Genomic DNA, 21,910 nt, shown 5'->3' on the forward strand with positions numbered 1-21,910 from the left:
TTTGTCAATCCCTCTTGAGCCCCCACCTATCACTGACCCTCTATCTTGCTCCACCTGCTCCAACCCCTCTTAAAAATCCCTCACATTTCTGCTCCTCTTTAGCTCTGGCGAAGATTCACGCAGACTGGAAACGTTACCTCTGTTCCTCCCTCCACAGACACTGCCAGACCTGCTGAGTTATACCCGCATTTTCTGTTTTTATTTCAGATTCCAAGCGCCTGCAGTGTTCCGCTTTCATTCACAGTTCCTCCCTGTTTTCTGTCACTCAACTAATTTTGTATCCATGCTTACACTGCCTGAATTAACTTGGCTGACAAGCCTAATTTATGGCACTTTATCAGATGTCTTTAGTCTATGCCCGCCACACCACACGCACTATCCTCCTGGCCCCTCTTTGTTAATTCATCAAAAACTCAATGAAGTTAGTTAAACTCGAATTTCCTTCAACAAATCCATGCTGGCTCTCCATAATTAATGCCGATTTATCCAAGCGGCTGTTAGTTTTGTCCCGGGTCATTGTTTCTGAAAGCTTTCCCACTACTGAGGCTAAACTGACTGGCCTGCACTTGCTGATCTTACCCTTATGACCTTTCTTTGTGTAAGGGGGGTAACATATGTCATCCTCCAGTCCTCTGGCATCACCCTTGTATCTAAGGACAATTGGCAGATTATGGCCAGTGCCTCCACAATTCTCATCCTTGCTTCCCTCAGTATCCTTGAATACACCTCATCCAGTCCTGGTGATTTATCACTTGAAGTACTGCCAGCCTTTCTATTACTGCTGCTTTATCAATCTTTGGCCCATTCATTGTCTTAGCTAACTCCTCTTTATTTATGACTTCAACAACATCGTCTTCCTTAGTAAAGATGGATGTAAAGTACTAATTTAGTCCCTCAGCCTCTATACATAAATCCCTTTTTTGTCCCCAGTCAACTCTACCTCTCTACTACTATTTTGCCTATAGAAGACTTTTAGACTCCTTTTCCTGTTAACTGCCAGTCTTTTCTCATACTCTCTCTTTGCTTCTCCTATCTGTTTTCTCACTTCCCCTTTGAACTTTCTATACCCAGCCGGGTTCTCTTTTGCATTTTCAGTCTGACCTCTTTTGATTCGTTTTAGTCTGTCGCCTCCATTATCCAGGGAGGTATGGCTCTGGTTGTCTTACCTTTCCCCATCATGACAGTGTATCGCGACTGTACCCTAACTATTGCCCTCATTGTTCTGTTTTTGCCTGAAAATCTTTGATCCTATGATCACTGTCCCCTAGATGTTCCCCAACTTACATCTGATCCACTTGACCCACCTGAATCCCCAGAACCAGCTCCAGTGATGCCTCCTCCTTCATTGGACTGGAAACATACGGATGCAAAATATTCTCCTGCTCACACTTTAGAAAGCCTCCCTCCTCTCTACCCTTTATAATATTACTATCCCAGTCTATGTTAGGATGATTGAAGTCCCCCATTTTAACTACTCCATAGCTTTTCTTCTGTTTGGAATTTCCTTGCAGATTTGCTTCCCCATATCTTTCTCACCAGTTACCTATAGAATATACCCAGTAATGTATTGGCACATCTAGGTTTCTTAGCTACTTAATCAAATAGATTCTGTCCTTGGCCCCTCGAGTTACATAGGAAAAGGAGTAGGCCATTCAGCCCATCAAGCCTGCTTCGCTATTGAATTAGATCATGGCTGACCATCTAGCTCGACACCGCTTTCCAGCGCTAACCCCATACCCCTTAATGTCATTAGAATCCAGAAATCTATATGCATCTGTCTTGAACATGCTCAGTGATTGAGCTTCCACTCAGTTAAGGCAGAGGTAAGTGTCCGTTGTTTACTGGTCCTGATCACCAGCCATTGACCTCCTTCCATCCCCAGACCCACTGAAAACAAACACGTCATTTGCATGCTGAGATGCCCCCTACAGGCTACACTTGTATCTGCTGGAGTTTAGAAGAGTAAGAGGCGACTCGGTTGAAATGCATATGACCCTGAGGGGTCTTGACAGGGTGGATGTGGAGGGGATGTTTCCTCTTGTGGGAGAATCTAGAACTAGGGGTCACAGCTTAAAAATATGAGGTCGCCCACTGAAGGCAGAGATGAGGAGAATTTTTTTTCTCTCATGAGTCTCTGGAATTCTCTTCCTCAATAGGTGGTGGAAGCAGAGTCTTTGAATATTTTTGAGGCACAGCGAGATAGGTTCTTGATAAGTAAAGGGGTGAAAGATTATCGGGGGTAGGTGGGAATGTGGAGTTGAGGTCACAATCAGATCAGCCACGATCTTATTGAATGGTGGAGCAGGCTCAAGGGGCTGAGTGGCCTACTCCTGCTCCTAGTTTGTGTGTTTGTGTGTACAGTTGGATAGTCAGCTGATGCTGTCAAGACTGGCGGGTGAAGGAAAGTGTGGTGCTGGACGGTGACTGCATTCCAACAAAGTGTCGATATCTTGCAGGGAGAGAACTGGGACCGAAGAAGAGGGAAGAAAGTTCAGAATTCTGGTCTGTTTGACACCGAGCAGAGCAGTTACCAGCTGAGCAGAAAGGGTTACCTCCTACAAACAAGGGTTGGAATTTTCACAGAGCACCCAGCAGGATTATGGAATTGCGAATAAGAAAAATACCAGGGATTCCTTCTAGAAAATCAGATCTGAATTAGTCAGTCACTGCAAACCCGTGACTCGGGCTATGAAGAGCTGCCAGGGTCTCAGGTGTACAGAATGGACCCCTGTGTTGTAAGGAGGGATGGACAACAGACCTGCTTTCGATTTTTGATTTTTGATGATTTGGAGGGGAGCTAATTTGCCATTTTAATTTGTTTGTCGCTTTTCTTTTCATCTCTTACCTCTATCCAAAACGAAACAAATTATCTGAACTTTCATCGCCTCCTCCTCAACCAGCTGTGCTCACAGTCCAAACATATGTAGCTTGGCAACTGTTCAACTTCCTTTTAATAACGGGCCCCTTTCTATTACCTTACAGGAAACTCAGGAACATAAACCCTATTGTTATTAAAAGTGAAATCATACAAATCATAAAATACTCAAATTTATATGGGGCTGCTGAAAAACGCAGGGCTGTGGGATTAATTAATAGCTCTTCCAAAGAGCCAGCACAGGTACAATGGGCCAAATGGCCTCATTCTGTTCTTTTTATGTTACATTGTTGGAATGTGTCCACCACGGCTCAGTTCGTAGGCATTTCACCTCTGAATCCCCAGCTTCTGGATTCATGTCCCACTCCAGGACTTGAGGGCAATAAACAAGGCTGACACTCCCAGTGCAGTACCGAGGGAGTGCTGCACTGTCAGAGGTGCGGGATGAAATGTTAAACCGAGGGCCCCGTCTGCTTTCCTGGGTGGATGTGAACAATCCCACCAACACGATTGCAAAGAACAGCAGGGGAGTTCAGTCCAATGTTTACCCCTCAGTCAGGATTACAATTGTGAGATAAAAACTAAAAACTACGGATGCTGGAAATCCAAAACAAAAACAGAAATACCTGGAAAAATTCAGCAGGTCTGGCAGCATCGGCGGAGAAGAAAAGAATTGACATTTCGAGTCCTCATGACCCTTCAGCAGAACTGAGTAATATTAGGGGAGGGGTGAACTATAAGCTGGTTTAAGGTGGTGGGGTGGGGGTGGGGCGAGAGAAGTTGGGGGGGTGGTGGTTTGTAGGGACAAGCAAGCTGTGATAGGAGCAGATAATCAAAAGATGTCACAGACAAAAGAACGAAGAGGTGTTGAAGGTGGTGATATTATCTAAACGAATGTGCTAATTAAGAATGGATGGCAGGGCACTCAAGGTACAGCTCTAGTGGGGGTGGGGTGGAAAGACTAACAGGGCATAAAAGGTATAGATTTAAAAATAATGGATATAGGTGGGAAAAGAAAAATCCATATAAATTATTGGAAAAAACAAAAGGAAGGGGGAAGAAACAGAAAGGGGGTGGGAATGGAGAAGGGAGTTCAAGATCTAAAGTTGTTGAATTCAATATTCAGTCCGGAAGGCTGTAAAGTGCCTAGTCGGAAGATGAGGTGTTGTTCCTCCAGTTTGCGTTGGGCTTCACTGGAACAATGCAGCAAGCCAAGCACAGACATGTGGGCAAGAGAGCAGGGTGGAGTGTTAAAATGGCAAGCGACAGGGAGGTTTGGGTCATTCTTGCGGACAGACCGAAGGTGTTCTGCAAAGCAGTCACCCAGTTTACGTTTGGTCTCTCCAATGTAGAGGAGATCGCATTGGGAGCAACGAATACGGTAGACTAAGTTAGGGGAAATGCAAGTGAAATGCTGCTTCACTTGAAAGGAGTGTTTGGGCCCTTGGACAGTGAGGAGAGAGGAAGTGAAGGGGCAGGTGTTGCATCTTTTGCATGGGCATGGGGTGGTGCCATAGGTAGGGGTTGAGGAGTAGGGGATGATAAAGTAGTGGACACCTTGTCCCTACACCACCCCCCCCAACTTCTCTCCCCCCAAACCCCCTCCCCCACCTTAAACCAGCTTATATTTCACCCCTCCCCTAATATTACTCAGTTCTGCTGAAGGGTCATGAGGACTCGAAACGTCAACTCTTTTCTTCTCCGCCGATGCTGCCAGACCTGCTGAGTTTTTCCAGGTAATTCTGTTTTTGTTTTACAGTTTGCTGAGCTCAAATTAATGTGACTCATTCCTGGCTTGAGGGGTTTATCTTCCGTAGAAAGGTTGAGCAAGCTGGGCCTATACCCATTGGAGTTTAGAAGAATGAGAGATGATCTTATTGAAACATATAAGATCCTGAGGGGACCTGATAGGATGGATACCTGGAGGATGTTTCTACTTGTGGGAGAGACTAGAACCAAGGGACACAGTTTGAGAATGAGTGTTCTCCCTTTTAAAACTGAGATGAGGAGAAATCTTTTTTATCTCAGAGGTTGGTTAGTGTGTGGAATTCTCTTCCCCAGAAGTAGTGGAGGCTGGGTCATTGAATTTATTCAAGGCTGAGTTAGATAGATATTTGATAAAGGGCTATGGGGGTGAGAGGGTGCAGAGAGAAAAATGGAATAGTGACCACCATCAGATCAGCCATGAGCTTATTGAATGGGGAAGCAGGCTCAAGGGGCTGAATGGCCCACTCCTGCATTACAACAGTCACAAAAAACATGCACTTCATTGACTGTAAAGCAATTTGAGATGTATGGTGGCCGTGAAAAGTGCTGCATAAACAAAAGAGTTTCTTTTTGTTGCTAGTATTCTCCCCTACCTTGCACAGGTTGTTCGCCTTGCTGCCTGAAACGCTGTTCAAGGGGTCACTATTGGTAACAGCTTGGAGGCTATTCGCCCATGGAAGATATCGCAGCCGAGTCCCACCGACCCCCCTCTCCCCCCTCCACCCCACCCCCCAGCTGGAAAGGAAGAAGGATTAAGGAGTCAATGTAAAAATGAGTGACTGATTCACTGGCTCCGAAAACCAGTCAGTACAAGCACATTCAGCACCAGCTCATCCAGCACCAGCTCATCCAGCACCAGCTCATCCAGTACCAGCTCATCCAGCACCAGCTCATCCAGCACCAGCTCATCCAGTACCAGCTCATCCAGCACCAGCTCCCTGGTCCTTGCCAAAGTACCTAACTTCAATTGAAATGTTTCACCATCTTGGAATTAGAAAGATGAGAAAGAACGACTTGCACTTAACATGACCCCAGGATGCCCTACAGCACTTTACAGCCAAAGAAGTACTTAAGTAGTTATGTGATGTGGCATTTGCACACAGCAAGATCCCACAAGCAGCACAGCGATAATGACCAGTTAATCTATTTTAGTGATGTTGATTGATGAATAAATTTCGGTCAGTACACCGGGGAGAATTCTTCTTTGACATAGTAACATGAGGTTCATTGGCACAAAAGCTTAACGGAGCTACAAAATCTTTTAGAATGTCAATGGACTAAGCTGTCCCTTTCACTGTTCTTAGACAGGTGCAGTGGTACTTTTAGGCTTTTAATATATCTGTTAGTAGATGTTGATAAAATGTTACCTCTACAATTATTTCTTAATCTGGAAGATGGCTTCTCCGACAGTGCAGCACCCCCTCTGTACTGGATGGTCAACTCCTTCCAATGGATGAAGTTATTGAATCAAGATTTTTTTTAAAAAACCACAGGATGAAACATTATTTATAGAACAATGTGGAAGCTCACCGGGAACATTTTTAATGACATTACATCCTTCATTCCGAAATTGGACAAAATCCTGGGAATTTTGTTTTCTGCTATCGGGACTACAGAAAACTGGACAGCTATCACTGTGGACAGTTCAGGTTACAGTGCAGCCTATCTCCCATTGGAAATTGAGGCTGCCTGTGCTCAAAAACCATTGTAATCTGGCAACCCCTCTCTGATTCTGAGATGCTGGTCCACCAACACCTCTTTTTTGTGAAGTGTTGAGGTCTCAGTGAGGTTGTCCCACCCAATTCAGGGTCTCCATGATCAAATGTGCCTTCCACTAATGGTAGACAATGCATGTCTGGGTTCATAGGAACACAGCATTTAAGAGCAGGAGAAGGCCATTCAGCCTTCTGAGCCTGCTTCCCGGTTAAATAAGATCATGGCTTCTCCACTTTCCTGTCTGTACCCCCTCACCCCCATAGCTCCTTATCAAATATCTTTCTACTTCAGCCTTGAACATATTCAATGATCCAGCCTCCACTGCTCTCTGGGGAAGAGAATTCTCCATCATAATGACCCTTTGAGAGAAAAAAATTCTCCTCACCTCTGCTTTAAACAGTAGACCTCTTATTCTTCAACTGTGTCCCTGGTTCTAGTCTCTCCCACAAGTAGAAACATCTTCCAGGTATCCATCCTATCAGGTCCCCTCAGGATCTTATATGTTTCAATAAGATCATCTCTCATTCTTCTAAACTCCAATGGATATAGGCCCAGCTTGCTCAACCTTTCTTCAGAAGATGAGCCCCTCAAGCCAGGGATGAGTCACATTAATTTGAGTTTAGCAAACTCTCACAACTGCAATCCTGACTGAGGGGTAAACATTGGACAGAACTCCCCTGCTCTTCTCAGCTGACTCGGGTCCCATCATGAACCCATTTCTCTCCAGCTGTGCCCAGTCCATATACATATAAGTGCAGACGGTACAAATAAGCCAAAAAAAAATCCCGAGTGCCTGTCTGAACGGGCTAATTGAATCTGAATGGATCCAAGTACTCCACTATATTCGGGGTGCAGAAAGTGTGCTTCCTGAACCCACCTTTGGTGGCACAAGTATCTTCTCTAACCAATTAGTTTCTAACATGTCCGACTGTATCATCAGTTGTTTATGTCATATTTGTTCCAGCAATGACTTCTATCTTGATCAGCCATGGCTCAGTCTGTAGTGCCTGCACATCTGAATCATGAGGTTCTGGGTTCAAGTCCCACTCCAGCACTTGAACACAAGAATCAAGACTGACACTCCAAGTGCAGTACTGAGGGAGTGCTGCACTGTCAGAGATGGTGTCTCTCAGATGAGACATTAAACCAAGGCTCTGCTTGCTTGGGTGGCTGTAAGAGGCCTTCTGGGGCTATTTTGAAAAAGAGCAGGGGAATTCTCCCTGTTCCCTTTATTACAATAGTGACCATACTTCACTGGCTGTAAAGCACTTTGTGATGTCCAGTGGTCCTGAAAGGTGCTATATAAATGCAAGTCTTTCTCTCATGGCTAGAAAGAACTTGCATTTATATAGCACCCTTCCTGACCCTAGAATGCCTCAAGCCCTGGGATCTTTTTCTTTATTCTTTCATGGGATGTGGGCGTTAGTGGAAAGGCCAGCATTTGCCGCACATGCCGAATTGTCCTTGAACTGAGCAGCTTGCTAGACCATTTCACACAGGGTGACCAACTCTGGGTGAAAAAATAGTAAGGAACACTTTGCCTTGGGGCCTGGTAGGAGTGGGGGAGAGCCGAGGCGGGTGCTGGGGTGTGGGGCAATGGTTCCAGTTCTGAGCCTGAGTCTATACCCGCTGCCTCCTGCCCCAACTTCGGAGCCACCCATACCCCTTCACCACCCCCCCCGCGCCTGCCCCACCCCCCCAATGCGAATTGGGCATGAGGCCGCTACCACTGGCTGGGACCCCATCCTCTCCCGGAGAGCCACTGGATACCCTCCGGCCCCCAAACCAAACCACCCACCTGCCAAATTTGGGCAACTTTGAGAAGAGAATGCTGGCCAGTGCTCCGTCTGGTCCCTCGTGGTCGTGTGGGCCTCAGGTCTACTCATGTGCAGAAATCCAGCATCTCAGGAAGCTCAGACCCTGAACAGAAAGCCAAATTCAGGGACAGTTCCCGAAAATCCACTCTGATTCCGGGGGCAGTTAAGAATTAACCACATTGCTGTGGGTCTGGAGTCAAATGTAGGGCAGACCATAGAACCATAGAACACTACAGCACAGAAAACAGGCCATTCGGCCCTTTTAGTCTGTGCCGAAATATTATTCCGCTAATCCCATTGACCTGCACCTAGTCCATAACCCTCCAGACCTCTCCCATCCGTGTATCTATCCAATTTATTCTTAAAACTTAAGAGTGAGCCCGCATTTACCACGTCAGATGGCAGCTCGTTCCACACTCTCACCACTCTCTGAGTGAAGAAGTTCCCCCTACACCTTTCTCCTTTCACCCTAAAGCCATGTCCTCTCGTGTTTATCTCTCCTAATCTAAGTGGAAAGAGACCAGGTAAGAATGGCAGATTTCCTTCCCATCAGTGAACCAAAAGGGTTTTTACTACAATCAGTGATAGTTTGATGGTCACCATCACTGAGACTAGTTTTCAATCCCAGATTTATTCATTGAATTTATATTTCACAAGCTGCTATGATGAGATTTGAACCATGGCCCCTGAGCACCAAGCTTAGCACCTTGGGTTTATTAGGCCAGGTACAATACCACTACACCACCGCTTCCAACGCTAACTGTGCTTCCTATCCAAGCAGCTGAATCCGAGACTCACAAAAATACTGTCTCAACAATTCTGTTGCTGGAAATACTCAGCCGCTCTGGCAACAAGTGTCTATGGGGAGAGAAAGAATAGTTAATGCTTCAGACCTGAATTTCCAGAATTTAACCAAAATCTGATGCGCTGCCTGAAAGGGCAGTGGGAGCAGGTTCAAATGGGAATTGAATAAGTACTTGAAAAAGGAGGAAGTTGCTGGGCTATGGACAAATTGCTGGTAAATGGAACTGATTGAAGGGCTCTTTCAAAGAGCCAGCATAAGCACAATGGGCTGAATGGCTTCCCTCTCAGTTGTATCATTCTATGATTACAGGTGTGGATGGCAGACACCTGCATCCTGCCTGGAAAAGCAGCACAGCACCTGTGTAAAAACAGTGCGGTGTCCAGGCCGGGGTAACTGATTCGGCAAAGCCTATGGGCCCTGACAATATTCCAGCAATAGTACTGAAGACTTCCGCTCCAGATCTTGTCACACCCCTAGCCAAGCTGTTCCAGTGCAGCTACAACACTGGCATCTACCCAGCTATGTGGAAAATTACCCAGGTATGTCCTGTACACAAAAAGCAGGACAAATCCAACTCGACCAATTACCGCCCCATCAGTCAACTCTCCATCATCAGTAAAGTAATGGAAGGGGATATCAACAGTGCAATCAAGCAGCACTTGCTTATCAATAACCTGTTCACTGATGGTGGTTCTGCCAGGGCCTCTCAGCTCCTGACCTCATTACAGCTTTGGTTCAAACATGGACAAAAGAGCTGAGCTCCCAAGCTGAGGTGAGAGTGACTGCCCTTGACATCAAGGCAGCATTTGACCGATTGTGACATCAAGGAGCCCCAGCAAAACTGGAGTCAATGGGAATCAGGGGGAAAACTCTCCGCTGGTTGGAATCATACCTAGCACAAAGGAAGATGGTTGTGGTTGTTGGAGGTCAGTCATCTCAGCTCCAGGACATCACTGCAGGAGTTCCTCAGGGTAGTGTCCTTGGCCCAACCATCTTCAGCTGCTTCATCAATGACCTTCCTTCCATCGTAAGGTCAGAAGTGGGGATGTTCGCTGATGATTGCACAATGTTCAGCACCATTCACAGCTCCTCAGATACTGAAGCAGTCCATGTCCAAATACAGCAAGACCTAGACAATATCCAGCCTTGGGCTGACAAGTAACAAGTAACATTCGTGCCACACAAGTGTCAGGCAATGATCATCTCCAACAAGGGAGAATCTAGCTATCACCCTTGACATTCAATGGCATTACCATCACTGAATCCCCCACTATCAACATCTGGGGGTTACTATTGACCAGGAACTGAACTAGACTAGCCATATAAATACTGTGGCTACAAAAGCAGGTCAGAGACCAGGAATCCTGCAGTGAGTAACTCACCTCCTGACTCCCCAAAGCCTGTCCACCATCTACAAGGCACAAGTCAGGAATGTGATGGAATACTCCCCACTTGCCTGAATGAATGCAACTCCCACAATACTCAAGAAGCTCGACACCATCCAGAACAACATAGCCCATTTGAATGGCACCCCATCCACAAACATTCACTCCCTCCACCACCAATGCTCAGTAGCAGCAGTGTGTACCATCTACAAGATGCACTGCAGGATCTCACCAAGGCTCCTTAGACAGCACCTTCCAAACCCATTACCTCTACCACCTAGAAGGACAAGTACAGCAGATACATGGGAACAACACCACCTGGAAGTTCCCCTCCAAGTCACTCACCATCCTGACTTGGAAATATATCACTGTTCCTTCACTGTCACTGAGTCAAAATCCTGGAACTCCCTCCCTAACAGCACTGTGGGTGTACCTACAGCACATGGACTGCAGCGGTTCAAGGAGGCAGCTCACCCACCACCTTCTCAAGGGGCAATTAGGAATGGGTGATAAATGTCAGTCTAGCCAGTGATGCCCACATACTGTAAATGAATGTATGAAAAAAGCACTAGGTAGAATGCTGGCTGCTGGTTGTACTCAATTGTAAAACTGTCACAATGAGTTTCAACATGTTCTGAAGATGAATATTGGAACAACATGATAATTCAACAAGTTGCCATGTAGATGATAACCTGTCCTTGAGGAATCCTGATTGACTCTTGTTATGTTAACTTAAGGGGAGGTTGAACACGTAACACTAGGGACTTGAGAAAGAGGAAAATGAAACTAGGGATGGGCAATAAACACTGGCCCAGCCAGCGAAGCCCACATCCCAGAATGATTTTTTTTTCTTAAAAATTGAATCTTGGGAAACACTAGAAATGTTCCAGAATCTTCCTTCCTCTGTGATTTGTGTTGAGGCTTCATTTGTTTTTGGGTTTATCACATTACTACGGAGAGAGGCTGCAATCTGCTTTGCCCCAGGACCCTGCACATGGGGTAAATTGAAAGATTTGCCACGCCTATGTGTCCTTACATGTAGCTCACACATGTCAGGATGAAGGTGTGCTGCAAAGCTTCACATCATTCCCCTTAATGTCTCCCAAGGGATAGTTCTCATGCTCCTTGTAAATATCCACACGGCAGAGAGTCAGTCCCTCTGGAAATATTCAGCAGGTCAGGCAGTATCAGAGAGGAACAGAGTTAATGTTTCAGGCCGATATGTATTTCAGATTTCCAGCATCTGCAGAGTTTTGTTTTGTTCCCTCCCTTGCAGCACAGGTTCGAGCTGCACCTGAGGGATGTGTCGACAAGATGTGCTGCAACAACTCACCAAGGCTCCTTCGACAGCACCTTATAAACTTGCGACCTCTACCATCCTGATTTGGAAATATATCGGCCGTTCCTTCACTGTCACTGGGTCAAAATCCTGGAACTCCCTCTCTAACAGCAATGGCTTGGAGGGGAACTTCCAGGTGATGGTGTTCCCATGTCTCTGCTACCTTTGTCTTGCTGACTTGCCAACCAATCAGCATCCTCTTCTCATGCAGTATTGATTGTTGTTCGCTTCGAGCTTTGGTATTCTTTCAAATCTGTCCTGATGAGTGCAAGATGAAAAGTTTTGACAGTTTGTCTCTTTTTTCAACAATACACTTTCTTTTACGTCCAAGAGAATGGGCAGACAGGGATTCAGATGAAAAATGGCTCCTTTGACAGTGCAACACTCCTTCAGTGCTGTACTGGTGTGTATTAGCATTGGATGACGCGTTTACATCACTGGAATGGGAGCTGAGTCCACAACTTTTCTAACTTAGGGGCAAGAGCATGACTCAGTGAAGCACATCTGGCATCTCCTGGCCTGCCAGGTAAGTGATGCAGTGGAAGGTGACCAGCGACAAGATATTCTGACTCCAGGCCAAAAAAAACCTTCAGAAAAAGGAGGCAAATGATGTACCTCCAGGAATAACTAGGCTTTGAGCTCTGCCATCAGCTTCCCTTTTCTAAGAAGGATCCCACTTGGTTGCCGGAGTTATGGAAATGTGTGTGTGAGTGAACAAACACAGCAAGGAAATGACACATGCTGAAATTCAAAAAAAAACAAGCCTTGGGCTATGTGGGCTGCTGAGTTCCCAAACAGGACCTGAATAGTAGGAAGTATTTCAGAGTTTATTATTTTTGATTTGCTCTGCTGTTCCTAGCTATCAGAAGCTACAGTGGCAGCTGTCACTGATACATGGTGGAAATTAAAGTATTCCTATGTAAACAAAAAGAATCTGGAGGTGCAGCTGAAGCCAGAATCCATTATCATCGAAGTCCATGCACACAATTCCTGGCATTCACATCCCACAATAGAACGGGCTCCACACTTCCCAGGCATTGCACTTCTGTCGCTTAGTCCCCCAGTGTAGCTGTTTAACAGCTGAGCTCCCCACCCCATGGGGAGGAGGGCTGGAGGTGGTGGGGGAGGGGGAGGGGCGCATGCCAAGGAGACCTGGGAAGTGCCACACACCCTGCTCTGCACACTTACACCTCCTCTCAGCCAAGCCGGTTATTAGAGCGCAACAACCTCAGACCATGAGCTGTGTCCTCCATTTTGTATGTTCCCCACCCCCCCCACCGAGTGCCAGTCTGTATCTTATTCTCGTGTCTTACTTTTAAACAGCGGTGACCTTTATTCTGCTATTGACACCTACTCTGGACCAAAGTTTTGTTCCTTCACTACTACAATTGCCACTCTCTTTGCCTTGTTCCATGAAATCTTTGTCATTTAATCTCTAACCTATCCCTGACCTTCCCTTTTTGCTCCAGCTGCCCCTCACCCTCCCCTTCAACAGCAGAAAACCCTTCACATCTCTGCCCCCCCTCAGCTCTAAAGGAGAGTGATACGGACTCAAAACGTCAGCCCTGTTTCTCTCTCCACAGATGCTGCCAGACCTGCTGAGTTTTTCCGGCACCATCTGTTTTTGTTTCGGGCCCCCAGCACCCGCAGTATTTTGCTTCGATATCAGTAAGTAGAGTCTGCCGGCCCCAGAAACCTCCTCCAATGAAAACAATCGCCCGGAGATTCAGCGGCCCAACTGTAAACTGTTACATGGATGGTGTGCGGCCCTGAGAATGCCCATTCAGCCCAACTGGCCTACTGCAACAACTTACATTCATATAGCGCCTTGAACATAGTGAAACGTCCCATGGTGCTTCACAGGAACGTTTTTAAACAAAGTACGACACCGAGCCACATAAGGTAATGCTAGGTCAGATGATCAAAAACTTGGTCAGGGAGGTCAAGTGGCTTAAAGGTGGGAAGCGAGGTAGCGAGACAGAGCTGTTTAATGTGGGAAAATTCCAGGGCTTTGAGCCTCAAAAACTGAAGACACAGCCAACAACGGGAATGTAGTAGAGACCAGAATTAGGGGAGCGCAGATATCTCGGGGAGTTGTGCGATTTGAGATTACAGGGACAGGGAGCGGGCAAGGCTATGCAGTGTTTAAGCACCTCACACCCGAAGCCATCTCACCCTATCAGTATAACCTTCTATTACTACCCCCCCCCACCGCCCCGACCCCCTCCTGTGGCTTCTCTGAAGCAAGTTCCACATCCTCAGGCTGAAGAAGCTTCTCCTGAGCATCCTTCTGGATTTATTAGTGACTATCTTATATTCATAACCCTTAGCTTCAGTCTGTCCAAAAGCAGAAATGTCTTCTCTATGTCTACCCTATCAAGCCCTGTCATTTTGAAGAGCCCTATTAGTTTATCCCTCAAACTCCACCTTACTAGAGAAAAGATCTCTGGCCTTATTCACCTTTCCTGGTAAGTATAACCTCTCGAATTTACTATCATTCTGGTAAATTGCTTTCCGCATCTTCTTAGGTGCCTCAATTAGTCTTTTTATAATATGGAAACCAGAGCTGGTCACTGTACTCCCAGCGTGGTCCAGAACTGGTCACCGTACTCCCAGTGTGATCCAAGCAAGATTCTTCACGAGTTTACCATAGTTTCTCCACTTTTCAATTCTATCCCTCGAGGAATAAATCTTGGTGTCTTGTTTGTTTTAATTATGTTTCATTAACCTAAATTGTCACTTCTAGTAATTCATGTATCTGTATCCCCTTTCCTCCTTTCTCCCATTCAGGCTCTTATTTTCCAATTTTACAGAGCAGGAGGAGGCCATTCAGCCCCTCGAGCCTATGTCCACCCTTTGAAGGAGCGGTTCACTTAGCCCCACTCCCTTGCTCTCTCCTCACACAGTCTTGCAAATTTTCCCTGTCCAAATTCTGACCATGCAATGGGTTCAGACGAAAGACCCCCACCCAAATTGTTCTCTCCGTCGGATGCTGACTGACTTGCTCTGTGTTTCCAGCGTGTCATTTCTTTCCCCCCCGCCCCGTTATTTTTCAGGAAAGGACGGTTGAGGTGAGGGAGGTTGAATGTCGGGGGGGAAGCGGCTGGTCAGCTCCCCAGGCTGGGTAACATAGATTGATAAACGGAACCCAATTTGAGCTCAGTTAGCTGAACTCAAATGGCTACAATTCATCTCCCCATCCCTCCCCAGCGGGTTCAATGGGAAAGTGGCCAGTCGATAGGTGAGGCCTCTCAGAGTCAAATAACCTGATCAGACAGTCATAGCTCAAGCCCATTTAGACAAGACACATTCAAATAGAACTGTAGCTCAGCAAGGAATTGATGCCTTAGTGAGAAGGAGAGAAGGAGCCGAAGATTAAGGTCATGGGTGATCAGACAGCAGTGATCCACGCGTTCCAACATGCCTCGGAGACATGGAGAACCTACAGCGGGTACCTCAGAGGGTGGTGAGTCTTTGGAGTTCTCCACTCCAGAGGGCTGTGAGCGTTCAATCATAGGGCGTGTTCAAGACAGAAATCGATAGATTTCTGGAGACTAATGACATCAAGGGATAGCGTGGGAAAGAGGCACTGAGGTAGACGATCAGCCATGATCTAACTGAGCAGCAGAGCAGGCTTGACGGGCTGAATGGCCTACTCCTGCTCCTTCGTTTCTATGTTCCTAAAGCACTGGAGAGGTGCCACCAGTCACGGCTTGACATGACCCTCCAAATCCAGTGGCGAGAATGAGCGGCGTTCTCTTCCAAGCCAGCACACCCAGCATTGAAAGATGATTCCCCCCAAGACCATCTCAGCTGCTTAGGACATTTTGTACGGTGTACCTAACATCGGAGTCCCGAAGCAACTGCTCTACTCGCTCGCAGTGGGAGAATCCCAAGGAAGCAGCAGGAACATTTTAGGGATTTCCTCAAAGCAGCCCTGAAAAGGTCAAACCACCCTCACTGACTCATGGGAACCCCAGCCTTGTAATCAAACAAAATGGAGGAGGCTCAATCGGGGAGGCGCCAAAGATCCTCAGTCTGACCAAGTGACTCCTAACTGCTGTCCTGAAGCTCCGGTTTTTAAAGCCATGTTGGAAAAACGTGTTACCTACATCCTGGGCAATTTAAGCCTCGCTGGGCCTGAGACTTTAGGATGACCCTTACCTTGACCTTTCGGGTTCTCATTAACCCCTCCCCCCAACCCCCCACAACCTTCTCCAAAACCACCCGCCTCTGCTTAATTTTTATCAGAGTTCAGGAATATGATTGGAGCCATTCGCACTGAGACCCCTTCAAAACATGTTCCCTCTCTTGGGATATTAAATACAACCATTTCCTTTTAATTCTTCGGTTATATCTCAGATACCCAACTCGCTCCATCAATCATTCATGTCCTGCTTGATTTATTTTCTCCATTTCTCTGCCTGTCGGCAGGTACTTGCCTGAGGCTGTTGGTGGGTGGCATGCTCAGGATTTCTGTGTCCCGCAAACTGCTCGTCAAAACACAAAGGACCCCAGAGCCAACAATTTCCCTGCTCAAAGCTGCTTCAGGATTTAAACGAATAATTGATGAGGCAGCTGCATGCCGTCATCACTCGCTGTGCTCACTGATGTACACTGGCTCCCGCTCCAGCAATGCCTCAAATCTGGAATTCTTATCCTTGTGCTCCGATCCTTCCTGGCTCCCCTCCCTCCCTCTCTGACTCCATCCAGCCCTGCAACCCTCCGAGGTCTCTGCATTCCTCCGATTCTGGCCTCTTGAGCATCCCCACCATTGGTGGTCTGGACTTGTCTTCCTATACCCTCTCCGCCCCTCTCTCCACTTTTAAGATACTCGTTAAGACCTACCCCTTTGACCGAGCTATTACCTCCACGTGTGGCTTGCTGTCAGGCTTTGTTAGATAGCGCTGCCTTGGGACATTTGGTTATGCTAAGGGCACTATATAAATGCAAGTGCTTGTTCTTTCTCGGGTTCGCGTTGTATTTTAGGTTCTATCTAAAGCCTACCATCCATCCCTCTGCTTTCATGTGTATTTGGACATCAAACTGCTGCTCAACCTTGCAATAGAGCCCCGTATCCCTCTGGCTCCTTTGAGCATTGCCACACTCTTGCCAGCTCAAGATGTGTGGACCTTGCTCTGCCCAAATATGCTCTTGCTTCCTTTTACATTCCAACTGGTGACTACCAGCTGTGTAAAGTGCTTTGGGGGGGGTCATTCTGGGGTGGTGAAAAGTGCTATGTAAATACAAGTCTTTCGTTTAATTTTTCCCTCCAGCAGAGAGGGGCACAGCAGCCTGTAAAATATTACACTCCCCAATCCTTAACTCAGGACAAACGGTATTTAAATCCAGCTGTTTAAAGGTTTGTAACAGGCAGGAGCTGTATCCAAGAGTTGTGGAGTTATGTGTAAAAGTTCGGTACAGACTTTTCCCATTAATGAGTCGGTTGATGCCGCTGCTTAAGAAACATTCTTTTTTTAATTTAAGTGGGCATCACAGGCACGGCCAGTAGCCGCTGTCCATCTCTCATCCTGTGAAAGAATCGTTTTTAATAATTAACAAGGCAAATGTGTTTCAACTGGTTTATTGACACTGGGAACCAAACTGCACCAGCACCAGTAGAGAAGGCTTGTCCAATAGAAGTTTGTACAAAAGCTTTGTAATCAAGCAATAATGACTGAAGTCTGGCCGCTGTTGGAATGTAAGAACGGCTGCAGCCAATCTGCACACAGCAAGCTCCCACCAACAGCAACTTGAAAACAATCAGGTAGTCTGTTTCTTTACGCTGCAAATTCTCAAAATCTGAAACAGAGGACAGAAAATTCTGGAAGTACTCAGCAGGCCAGGCTGCGTCTGTGGGGTGAGGAACAGAGTAAATGTCTCAGGGTCGATGGGCTTTCACCTGAGCACAAGGGCAACAACCTGGAACGTTAACTCTGTTCCTCTCTCCACAGGTGCTCCTGGCCTGCTGAGTATTCCCAGGCTTTTCTGTTTTTGCTTATTTATTCCGCTTGAGGGATAAACATTGAGCGGGACGCTGGGGGAGAATTCTGCTGCCTGCCCTTCCTCAAAGGTAATTCCAAAGGGGTCTGGGACAGTGGGTTTAACGCCTCCCCTGAAAGCCAGCACCTCAGGCAGTGCAGCACTCCCTCGGTCCTGCGCTGGGAACACGAGACCCCCATTGCTCAAGCCTCTGGAGCGCGACTTTCTGGGTTCAGAGCTGGCAGTGTTACCCAGTGCGCAGTTCAAGCGTTCCTGAGAGATGTCGGCGAGCTCCTCGACGAAGACAAGTCTCTCCTTCCAGATCTCAGTTCCTTTTCTTGCCGTTTTTCAACTGACACAAAAACGAATGGCGGGTGGGAAGCGTGAGGCTCTCCCGGGAGTCCCTGTAGCCTGAATCACCACGGAATCCATGTTATAACAACAATCTGATTAAAAATACATTAATACGACAAAAGGTCATTGATTGGATGTGACTGAGAGATGAAAGATAATTGAAATACAAAGGCTGTTTAACGTTTCCTGATGATGACAATGTTTGGAACCCCTTCGCTTGGTCTATGGTTGAATTTATTCCCAGTTTAACGTGTCTACAACGAGGCACCATTATCGGGTCCAGCCAGTGGGTTCCCCGCGAAAGGGTTCGGCCATTTTCCCTCTGAAGCCGGCCGATTGTAAATTTGATCCCTAATTACCATGTTGGGAGGGAGAGAGGAAGGATGGAGGGGAGGGATGGAGCGGTAGGGGGAGGGGAGAGAGGTAGAGGGGAGGGGAGGGAGGTGTGGGGGACGGGAAGGAGGGAGAGAGGTGGGGGAGCGGAAGGAGGGAGAGAGGTGGGGGAGCGGAAGGAGGGAGAGAGGTGGGGGAGCGGAAGGAGGGAGAAAGGTGGGGGAGCGGAAGGAGGGAGAGAGGTGGGGGAGCGGAAGGAGGGAGAGAGGTGGGGGAGCGGAAGGAGGGAGAGAGGTGGGGGAGCGGAAGGAGGGAGAGAGGTGGGGGAGCGGAAGGAGGGAGAGAGGTGGGGGAGCGGAAGGAGGGAGAGAGGTGGGGGAGCGGAAGGAGGGAGAGAGGTGGGGGAGCGGAAGGAGGGAGAGAGGTGGGGGTGCGGAAGGAGGGAGAGAGGTGGGGGAGCGGAAGGAGGGAGAGAGGTGGGGGAGCGGAAGGAGGGAGAGAGGTGGGGGAGCGGAAGGAGGGAGAGAGGTGGGGGAGCGGAAGGAGGGAGAGAGGTGGGGGACGGGAAGGAGGGAGAGAGGTGGGGGAGCGGAAGGAGGGAGAGAGGTGGGGGAGCGGAAGGAGGGAGAGAGGTGGGGGACGGGAAGGAGGGAGAGAGGTGGGGGAGCGGAAGGAGGGAGAGAGGTGGGGGAGCGGAAGGAGGGAGAGAGGTGGGGGAGCGGAAGGAGGGAGAGAGGTGGGGACGGGAAGGAGGGAGAGAGGTGGGGGAGCGGAAGGAGGGAGAGAGGTGGGGGAGCGGAAGGAGGGAGAGAGGTGGGGGAGCGGAAGGAGGGAGAGAGGTGGGCGACGGGAAGGAGGGAGAGAGGTGGGGGAGCGGAAGGAGGGAGAGAGGTGGGGGACGGGAAGGAGGGAGAGAGGTGGGGGAGCGGAAGGAGGGAGAGAGGTGGGGGAGCGGAAGGAGGGAGAGAGGTGGGGGAGCGGAAGGAGGGAGAGAGGTGGGGGAGCGGAAGGAGGGAGAGAGGTGGGGGACGGGAAGGAGGGAGAGAGGTGGGGGAGCGGAAGGAGGGAGAGAGGTGGGGGACGGGAAGGAGGGAGAGAGGTGGGGGAGCGGAAGGAGGGAGAGAGGTGGGGGAGCGGAAGGAGGGAGAGAGGTGGGGGAGCGGAAGGAGGGAGAGAGGTGGGGGTGCGGAAGGAGGGAGAGAGGTGGGGGAGCGGAAGGAGGGAGAGAGGTGGGGGAGCGGAAGGAGGGAGAGAGGTGGGGGAGCGGAAGGAGGGAGAGAGGTGGGGGAGCGGAAGGAGGGAGAGAGGTGGGGGACGGGAAGGAGGGAGAGAGGTGGGGGAGCGGAAGGAGGGAGAGAGGTGGGGGAGCGGAAGGAGGGAGAGAGGTGGGGGAGCGGAAGGAGGGAGAGAGGTGGGGGAGCGGAAGGAGGGAGAGAGGTGGGGGAGCGGAAGGAGGGAGAGAGGTGGGGGAGCGGAAGGAGGGAGAGAGGTGGGGGACGGGAAGGAGGGAGAGAGGTGGGGGAGCGGAAGGAGGGAGAGAGGTGGGGGAGCGGAAGGAGGGAGAGAGGTGGGGGAGCGGAAGGAGGGAGAGAGGTGGGCGACGGGAAGGAGGGAGAGAGGTGGGGGAGCGGAAGGAGGGAGAGAGGTGGGGGACGGGAAGGAGGGAGAGAGGTGGGGGAGCGGAAGGAGGGAGAGAGGTGGGGGAGCGGAAGGAGGGAGAGAGGTGGGGGAGCGGAAGGAGGGAGAGAGGTGGGGGAGCGGAAGGAGGGAGAGAGGTGGGGGACGGGAAGGAGGGAGAGAGGTGGGGGAGCGGAAGGAGGGAGAGAGGTGGGGGACGGGAAGGAGGGAGAGAGGTGGGGGAGCGGAAGGAGGGAGAGAGGTGGGGGAGCGGAAGGAGGGAGAGAGGTGGGGGAGCGGAAGGAGGGAGAGAGGTGGGGGAGCGGAAGGAGGGAGAGAGGTGGGGGACGGGAAGGAGGGAGAGAGGTGGGGGAGCGGAAGGAGGGAGAGAGGTGGGGGACGGGAAGGAGGGAGAGAGGTGGGGGAGCGGAAGGAGGGAGAGAGGTGGGGGAGCGGAAGGAGGGAGAGAGGTGGGGGAGCGGAAGGAGGGAGAGAGGTGGGCGACGGGAAGGAGGGAGAGAGGTGGGGGAGCGGAAGGAGGGAGAGAGGTGGGGGACGGGAAGGAGGGAGAGAGGTGGGGGAGCGGAAGGAGGGAGAGAGGTGGGGGAGCGGAAGGAGGGAGAGAGGTGGGGGAGCGGAAGGAGGGAGAGAGGTGGGGGAGCGGAAGGAGGGAGAGAGGTGGGGGAGCGGAAGGAGGGAGAGAGGTGGGGTTGGGAGAGAGGGGTGGGGGAGAGAAGGGAGGGTGAGAGGTGGGGGGAAGGGCGAGGGAGGGGTGCGGGAGGAGAGGAAGAGAAGGGGGTGGGAGAGAGGGAAGGGGTAAGGGGAGGGGTGTGCATGTGGAATGGGACAGTTTCAATGGGGAGGGGGAGGGTTGGGAAGTGGGTGGGAAAGAGAAGGGAGGGTAGGGAATGTGGTGGGGGCAGGTAATAGGTGGGGGGAGGGGGAACGGGTGGAGGCAATGGTATAGAAGCTGCCGGAGGGCCCCGGAGCACCACCCCAGCACCTCTGACCAGGGCCCGGTGGGGGAGGACGTGGGGAGACGGGGGTTTGTGCCAAGGCATTTGGGGGGCCCGGTCATTAGGGGGGCCTGGACATTGGCGGGGGGGACAGTAGGGGGACGTGGGGAATTGGGGGTATGAGCCCGGGCTCAGTGTTATAAACAGGAGTTTTCATAATTCACTCTGAGCGGCCAATCCTAGACCGGCTTTAAAAAATTGGAACTTGGGGCAGAATTTTGCCCTTGGCGGGTGGGGGTGGGCTCGGCGGGTGGGGGTGGGTGGGGGCAGTCGGGAAGCTGACCGCCGCCCGCAATCAGGGCCGGACCGCAGGCCAATTGAGGCCTGTCCAGCATGAAACAGGAGCGGCAACGCTCAGCGCTACCTGTGTGGGGGGTGGGGGGAGGGGTTTGGGGAGGTGTTGGGGATGGGGGAGGAGTTGGGGGTGGGGGGAGGTGTTGGGCGGGGTTTGGGGTGGGGGAGGGGTGTGGGAGTGGTTGGGGGTGGGGAGGGGTTGGTGGAGGAATTGGGGGACAGCAGAGGGGGTTGGGGTGGAGGGGTGGGGGAGGGGTGGGGTGAGGGTGTTGGGGTTGGGGTGGAGGGGTTGGGGAGGGGTGGGGGTGGGGGGACAGGGTTGGGGGTGGGGGTAGGTTTGGGGGTGTGGGAGGGGTTGTGGGTGGGGGTGGGGGGACAGGGTTGGGGGTGGGGGTAGGGGTTGGGGTGGGGGAGGGGTTGGTTGAGGAATTGGGGGATGGCAGAGGGGGTTGTGGTGGAGCGGTGGGGGAGGGTGGGGGAGGGGGTTAGGGTTGAGGTGGAGGGTTGGGGGAGGGGTGGGTGAGGGTATTGGGGTTGGGGTGGAGGGGTTGGGGTGGGGTGGGTGGTGGGCGGAGGGGGTTGGTGTTGGGGTGGAGGGGTGGGGGAAGTG

General features: G+C 50.2%; 1 protein-coding gene across 2 annotated transcripts in view; it reads right to left on the reverse strand.

The window, feature by feature from the left end:
- Window positions 1-17,887: 17,887 nt before the first annotated feature.
- Window positions 17,888-21,910, reverse strand: part of timm50 (translocase of inner mitochondrial membrane 50 homolog (S. cerevisiae)) — a 197,575-nt gene continuing 193,552 nt past the window's right edge. Inside the window, exon 11 of one of the 2 annotated variants that reach the window (XM_041179312.1) lies at window positions 17,888-18,097. In XM_041179312.1, the coding sequence (XP_041035246.1) occupies window positions 18,012-18,097 (86 nt within the window). In that variant the 3' untranslated portion in view covers window positions 17,888-18,011. Of the gene's footprint in view, window positions 18,133-21,910 lie in introns of both variants that reach the window. The other variant, XM_041179311.1, reaches the window with a different exon arrangement.

This window comes from Carcharodon carcharias, chromosome 34, assembly GCF_017639515.1.
Source record: "Carcharodon carcharias isolate sCarCar2 chromosome 34, sCarCar2.pri, whole genome shotgun sequence".
Classification (NCBI taxonomy): domain Eukaryota; kingdom Metazoa; phylum Chordata; class Chondrichthyes; order Lamniformes; family Lamnidae; genus Carcharodon; species Carcharodon carcharias.